The sequence below is a fragment of the Phalaenopsis equestris genome, unplaced genomic scaffold, assembly GCF_001263595.1.
Source record: "Phalaenopsis equestris unplaced genomic scaffold, ASM126359v1 Scaffold228818, whole genome shotgun sequence".
NCBI classification, from domain to species: Eukaryota; Viridiplantae; Streptophyta; class Magnoliopsida; order Asparagales; family Orchidaceae; genus Phalaenopsis; species Phalaenopsis equestris.
The window spans coordinates 33616-41797 of NW_018246792.1; the positions used below are offsets into that span (position 1 = coordinate 33616).

At 35.4% G+C, this 8182-nt stretch overlaps 1 protein-coding gene across 1 annotated transcript in view; it reads left to right on the plus strand.

Annotated features, from left to right (window-relative positions):
* Nucleotides 1-311: 311 nt before the first annotated feature.
* LOC110037998 overlaps nt 312-8182 on the plus strand; it is a 24540-nt gene continuing 16669 nt past the window's right edge. Inside the window, exon 1 of the mRNA XM_020742754.1 lies at nt 312-1089. Coding sequence (XP_020598413.1) covers nt 382-1089 — 708 coding nt within the window. The 5' untranslated portion in view covers nt 312-381. The remainder of the gene's footprint in view (nt 1090-8182) is intronic.

Consider the following 8182-nt stretch of genomic DNA (forward strand, 5'->3'; position numbering starts at 1 on the left):
GGGTTGTTAGTAGGAGAGATATATAAAAGATAATCCATGAAGGGAGATCCAGTCACAAGTCTTTCTCAATCAGGATTAGATTTAAATTTCTTGCTTTTTTGTTAGGTGAAGAATCTTTGTTATGAAATTTATTGGATGTTATAAAAGATAATCCAAAATATTCATTTATTCAGAAAAAAATTATAAATCAGTTTTTTTCCAAACGAACAAAATAGCTAAAAAATTAGCTAAAATAGGCGCATAATAATCATTTATCCAAAAATAACATAGCGTAAGTTGCTTATCTGCCGCGCATGTGAATAGAAAAAAAAAAAAACAAAAACTGCCTCGCATACGACGACACTGCGGTTTCAAGTTTGGGGTTCGAACTCTCTCTTGCTCATGGACGTGATCGCCGAATTTGATCTCCTCGTCGCGAACCAGCACCGGGAGCTAATGGCTGCGAGCGCCGCCGAGGCCGACCTTGACCTCGCCTTCCATCTACAAATGGAAGAAGCCCTTGCTGCTTCCTTCGTCGCCTCCCTTCCCCCTTCCTGTTCTTCTTCTTTTCCAGACGTCGCCGGCCCCTCGTCTTCCTCCGCTTCTTCCATCAAAGCCGACCTTTCCCACGCCCTCGACCTCCAATCCCTCGAGCTCGACCATTACCAACTGGAACGACGCGACGCCGAGCTTTGCCGCACCGAAAGGTGTCGCGTGGCTGAGGACCTTCGCTATCGCGTACATGACGAGCAATTCGCGCGCGAGATCCAGGATATGTCAGACGATGATTGGGATGAATGTGGCGACTGCTTCGAGCGACCGATTGAGCTCATCAGTACCCAAGAGGAGCTGCCCTTTCGACTCTACTTCAAGGGTTTGGCGAGGGCGGAGCGCGTGACTGGTACGTCGGTGAGCTTCGCTGGGATTGCTGTCGCCGTATGTGATCCGAGTGGTGAGTTATTGCTCAAGATCCAGAAGCCAGTGCATGCGGAGGAGACCAATCGAGAAGTGCTTGATGCGAAGGCTCTAATAGAAGGGCTCAATGCAGTTGTTGAGTTGGGGATTAAGAATGTGAACGTCTATTTTGAATTCATGCCCCTTCTCAATCACGTGAGTTCTTTTAACCTTCTCTTTTAGGGATTCATCTACCCGCCTTTGATTTAGGGCATGCATAATTACTGTTTTTTGTGGTGATTTAATTGAAGGCTTAATTGTGTTTAATATATTGTGGATTAGAATCTTGGAATTGAATTCTGTTGAATACAAAAGGGAGGAGTTCTTGCCATCTTAACAATTACCAAGTTATATTGTGGATTTTATTAGGCTTATACTAGTCCTTTGTATACTTCAAATTTATTTTCCATGTCTGCAATTACCTCATTCTTGTCTGGATTCACATCTTATGCATATTTATTTTAGTTTTATGAGATGAGTTTATTTTGGTTTAAATTCAGTGATTTTATGTTAATGCACCTGTTAATAGTGTATGGATCTTCATATTTAGCTTTTTTAATGCTCACGTCGTGTAAAAGATGCAGAAATAAGCGTGAAGGCCTTAAGTATATATAATAGAATAAGGGCATAGTAATAACTCGAGCTGGTGAAGTCAGAAGTTTGTTATAAGATACAAAGAGAAAAATAAGTTAGCGTTCGGATCATAGAATCGTGCCTTGGAGTCTATAAGCAAGGAAATTTTCTAAAAATGTACGGAGTCAAGGCTGACAAGATCTTCAAAAGAGGTTGAGTGATGAAGAAATTTCATATTATATTAAGTTTACTGTGAATTCTACTGGGCAAAGGATATAAATTTTATCAACTAGTTTTGACAATTGAAACACACATAGACTTTATTAGATATGGAACTTTGTGCGGATTTTGTGATTATCAGGTCATGGGTCTTAGAAATTAATTCACTGCATTCTTTTGCGATAACTAGACTATGTCCCTGCTCTTTTTTTGATAAACTACACGATAACTTCCCATCTTTCAGAATTTTTTAAAAACAAGTAAATATAAAAGGGCATACCCAATAAATGATGTTCTCACCATTATGAAGCATAGGATGGATTGATGTACATATCATTACGCGCGCACAAGGTTGAATTTATTTCTAGCTCAAACATTTAATGTTACAGGTTATAGTGAGTCAATCAAGCCTGTTTTATATGAGAACTCTAAATGTACAAATAGAAATGAAAATTTGTAGAAGGCATCTGCTTCCCATGAATATCTAAAAATTTACCTTATTTAAAGCCCTATGTTTGAGTTTTATGTTAATATTTCTTTTGGGGATTATAGAACCAATTATTGTCCCAATCATGCCCCTTGTCTTTAACATTTTATTTTTATTTTGGGTTTTAGAGGGATCATTCTTCCACATTGTTCATTTGAATACGTCATTTTTAATTTATTTTTTTTCTAATTATGCTTTCTTTATTCAACTGTTTGTGGAATCTTTAGCATGTTAATTTGGTCATGATTTTAATCTTATAGTGTTCGGTGTATAGTCATACGATTTTTTGACCTTTATAGAATTTATGGTATTTTGATAGTTGATTTTATGGTCAAAATGTAGTGAATCATAAACTTATGCTGAAGCTAATGAAATGAATACAAAGGTCATTCCTCGGAACCGAGGTGTCATCTAACTCAATTTTGGTGAAAGTGAGATTTTGCTAGGATGCGATCCTTAAGCAATAACGCACCTCAATTTAATTTGATTGTAATGAAAACTTGGCAGGAGTTAACTAGGACATCATCTTTAAGAAACACACTATAATATAATTTGATTGTGGTTAAATGTAAGGAAGGGTTGAATCATGTATAAAACTAAAATTAGATTTGAATTTGGGACGAGAACGCGTAATTCTTTTGCCTACCACCTGAAAATGCTTATAGAAGGACTTGTATGCTATAACCTTGAAGGGTCAAGTTCCTTGACTATTCAATTTTACTTGTAGTCTAGAAATGGCAAGCCAACTAATTTCCTAATCACATAAATTCAAGCCATGTAGGTTTTGAAATGGCGTTTGGGAGCTTTTCTTTCTAATGTGTGTTTTAATAGAATTAGTCATGAGAGAATTCACGATAGGTGTGAACCATTGGATAAAAATGCAATGAGAGAAGCTCTATTTGATTTTACGATGGCTTATGGTCATATAATGGCAAAAATATTTTAATAAATGATAAGTTATGCCTAATTACTTACAAAAGTGTAGCTAGCATATTACAAATTAACTTTTTTCTTACAAAGAATATTAATCTTCTTCACAAAGATTGCAAAGTCCTTCTTGGAGATGGTTTATAACAACAACAAAAATAAACTTTTAAGGATAAGTTGGTAAGGTGGGAAATTATTAATCATTCAAGATAAGTTGCTGAGAGAGGTAAACTAAATATTGTTAGTTCAGCCAAAATTGATGTGGAATAAGAAAAGCCCTTTTAAAAAAGGGGCAATCTTACATGTTATTGATACTCTAAAGTAATTAGAAAATTTTTACAAAGAGTGTAACGAGCAAAGTTGGAGCTATAAAAGGAGTTTGATGTATTAGAAGCAAAGAGTTGAATTTAGTAAAAGATGAAAACTCAAGAAATGATGCATAAGAAGTAAAATGATGAGGTGTATTCTAGCTTTAACCAAAAAAATAAATTCAAACTAGCTTAAAACAAGATGCATGAGTTTGAGGCCTAGAGAAGATATAATGGATTTTGAGATTGAGGGGCATACAATTGCTTAGATGCATCATATTTGTATGAACATTTCTCATATTTTATCTAAGCAATCAATGCAACGACAAGGTTTGGTTATCAAATATCATCAATGAGATTTTAAAAATTAAAAAAGTGATGCTATCTGAAATTTATATTCAGTACAAATCATGTGCTTTGATGTTTAGTTTTATTTTTAAAAATTTAAAATTTATTTTAAATATACGTGTTATTTATTATTTTGATTATTTTATTGGGATTGGATTATTACTGCATGGTTCTTAACTCAGCCCATGTAATTTCAAGTCCGACATGTTTGCGTTCATGTTTTGTTTAATACCTGCCAAGTTTAAAAGAAGAAACGGTTGAGCTTCTTTTTTATCTTATTTCCTATTACCTTTTTATTTTGATAATAATTTCTACATCATTGTTTACTCTTTTGTCTTGGCATCATTTGCTTATCATTGTTAAGTTTTGCTATTCTTTCTATTTCTTGCCCTATCATGCTATTGCTGCTACTATTTCCTGATATGGATTGTTACTTCCTACTACTTCCCATTGCTTATATTGTTCGTTAAGCCCTACTTTATGTTTATGTTTCCATAGACTATACCATATTGGCAATTGTTTTTTTATTTCTAGCTCTTTCCTTAGCTCATTTGGATTCACAATGTATCACATGTTATTTTACACTGTTTAGGGAAAGGTGAGAGTTGTTTTTGGAAAACTTTGAAAACATCCTAGAATTCTTATTAATGGAGGCATGTTATGAATGATTTGATAATTACCAAACTCATAATTAAAATCTCTAAATGGAAATCCTTACCTTTTTTGCTCATGTTTTTCATGCCTACCTCACAAGTATCTTTGTTATTTAATTATGATATTATTGGGAAAGACATTGCTTGTGAATATATTTTTGAGGTTTTTTTAGTTAAAAAATATGATTTGCAATTACACTGTGAACCTACCCCTAATGCTATTTAGTATTGACTCTAAATCTATACCTACTATAGAACCTATTTATGAACCTGAACTTATATTTGTACATGAGATAGAAATAAATTATGACTAAAATCAAAGTTAAGCAAGAAATCATTTCAAAATTTAAGTGACATTTGTGATCTCTTTATTTTTTTATGTAGTTTTATTTACATTTTGATATGAAATTAAATATGTTTGATATCTTAAAAATTTGATGTTTTTGTTTATTTATAAGATGATGGCTACGATGGTTGGTAGTTTTCGCTAGTAGCGGTGATGTTATTGGCGAACGACAACGGCTGTTAGTAGTGCGATGGTGCCAATGATCGTTATTGGTTGCCGATAGTTTGCGTTAATATATATAATTTTTTAATTTCTTGGAGTATTTAAAATTTTTTTTGAGTGTTTTTAACTATAAATTTATATATATAGCCGCATAGAATGATGTACATATGAAATATATACTAATTGGAAGTGCAAATCAGGTGATCTGAAGATGGTTTCTATGAGCATGGGAGGTGATCTCCATCATTTTGATCATCTTTTTGGGATCGGAACATTGTTGCATGATTTTGACTCGGCTAATAAATCCTAAGTTCAGCATGTTTTTGGCGCAGATTGAAATCAACAGTTGCTAGGTTTGATAATAATTTTGTGCAACATCTATTTTCTTAGGCTTTAGTTTATTCTTTTTATTTTTGCAACATTTTGTTCACTCTTGTTATTATGTTGTTTCATTAACTTCTACTTATTTCCTCTTATTGTTGATTTCTGCTATTCCTTCTGCTTGTTGCAACCTCTTGTTGGTTCTCGTTATTGATTTTTTTGCTTGTTAATTTTCGTGGTCGACTTTTCTTTTCCTTCACCCTCACTTCAAGTCTCTTTTTCATGGGCTACAACATACTTGTAGCAATTTTTTCCTCAATGTTTCTTCTTTCTTTAGCTCTTGTAGTTCATCACAGTGGCACATGCAATCTTGCCTGATTTTGAGAAAAAAGTCGAGCTGTTTTGCTTGGGAAAATTTGAAACTTCTTAGTATTCATGCAATCTTGCCTTATTGATTTCACTACGTTATTGTACTAGGAATTATTGGGTTATAAATTGGACTCTCTAAGGTATGTAATATTCACTCAATGATTCAGTAAAACTTTGCATTTCTCCTTAATACTCGCATGCGCTATTGTATGTGGATTCTTTGAGCACTTCGTAATATTTGAAGATATTATTGGAGCTGATTATCATTTTACCATCGTAAGTACTAGATCTTCAATTGCGTGTTGTCTTTTCTTATCGTTATTATTAAATTTTTTTAGTGATTGGTGCTTATGCATGGATAAAATATTGTTTTCTTTATAAGTGCTTTATAGATCTATATATGTGTATATATATATATATATATATATATATATATACACACACACACATAGATATTTGAGAAAGCCTAATGGCTACTATATTAAAACAAAGTAGGATACAAATAGATTGTGTAGGAGGGCTAAACATGACACATTGCCCACATGATAACCATCATATGCAAAATGTTTCAAAAAGAGAGAAAAACAGAAAAATACATGAGAGACGTAAATAAAAAACCAAAAAGTGTCAAAAGACGAAGAATCAGGTAGCTAGAGAGCGGCCCAATTTTGTCTTGTCTCTACCTGTAGTTCTAGGGAATGAGCCAACTAATAAATTTGTCAGTTGAGTATCATTGCCAGTAGTAACAAATGTATCATCCAATAAGTTCCTGAGCTCGAGTTCCTGAGCTCGAGTCTGAGCTCGAGTCGGCCTCCATTCTTCTTCTTCCTCCTAGTATAGAACTGTCATTCCTCATCCGAAGTTTGGCTCACCTGATCAGTAGATTGGTCTTAAGTGTGTCGGACATGTGTAGGTTGTTAAACATTAAAAACAACTGTTTGTTGTACCAGCTGATCTTTTATCGAATCGAATGAGTACTCTCATGTGTCTTGGCATATAAGTGAGCCTTCTTCAATAACAGTGAGTGATATAAACACCTACCTATAGTATGGTGTTCTTCATCAGGAACTGCGGTGTTGGAAAGATGATCAGGTTGCAGCTTCTCAATAGGAATGGTAGATGACTAATCTTTAGCGATATTCAGCCTTAGATGAGGATGCAAACGATAATAAATAGTAGAACTATGACCAAACATACTGCAATGAGAGCAATAAGGAGGGTGTTGTTCTATTTTGTTCTATTTCCTATTTCAACCTTTTGCCAATACCTGTTGTGAATAGTGTCAATCCATACCTCATTCGGAGCTGGTTGAGTGATCTCTCTCAACTAACACACAAACCACAAAGGGTCTGGTCACAACAAACGTAAGACTATCAATCTTGAGAGACTTACCGTAAGATTACCGCAAGTAGTTGTTAAGGAGCAGAGAATTTTCAAGTTGAACAAATGTAATTTTAACCCCGAAAATTTTTTCCAAACAAGAATAATAAGGGATTCCGGTTTTGGATCAAAATCGACATTTCACTTCAGAATTTTCATAAAACGGTTGTTGATCTTAATAACTTTTCGAGGAAAAATGCGAGTGTAATTGGCATCGTGAGATAACTGAATAAGGATATGTCGTTCGTCTAGTAAGTCGATATTCCAACTGCCTAATAATTTCATAGCATCAATCTCTTTCTGAATGATCTCAAGTTTTGGGTGACCATAAAGGAATTTTCCCACTAGAGCAAAACGCCAAAAGGATGCGAGAGTATTGGTTTCAACCTCAGTGTGAATCAGAGCAGACTTCCCATTTTTTTACCAAGCTTTTTGATGAAAGTGTGATCACCACTACCTTCAAGAGCCTCGTGAAAAAATTGTGGAACATTGAAGAACTTGTCAATACGAAAACATGACTCTGAACCTGAAGGAGGAGCACGAGTAGGAATAGGAAAGTCGCCAGCAAGTGCAGTGATATAGGAACGAATTGTCGATGTCTTCTCCAGAATAGCTAGGTGAGCCGCTAGAAAAAGCTTTAGAAAAAGGCCAGCAGAAGACATGCGCGAGCAACAAGCCGAGAAGTCCGCCTCGTAACAGTGCGACAGAAGGGATACGACGAAAAAGAAGGTTCGTCGTCTGGCGCAACTGCAAAGGGAGACAACAAAAACGAAGGAGACCTTCGTCGTCGGGCCCAACTGTAATAGAAAAGAACCCTCGGCGGGCGCAATTGCGACAAAAGAAACTGAAAAGGCCCTTTGTCGTTCGACACGATTACTGCAACAAAAGAGGAGAGACGACGAATCCGAAGGATGCCTTCGTCGTCGGGCACAACTGCAATAGAAAAGAACCCTCAGCGGGGGCAATTGCGACAAAAGAAACTGAAAAGGTCCTTTGTCGTCGGGCACGATTACTGCAACAAAAGAGGAGAGATGACAAAACTGAATGTCAGATGGAGTGAAGCCGAAAGTGTCAGACCAGGGAATCGCCATCGGGCGAAACCCTATCAGAGTTGCCGCCGCCGACACCATATAAATGAAAATCATATATATATATA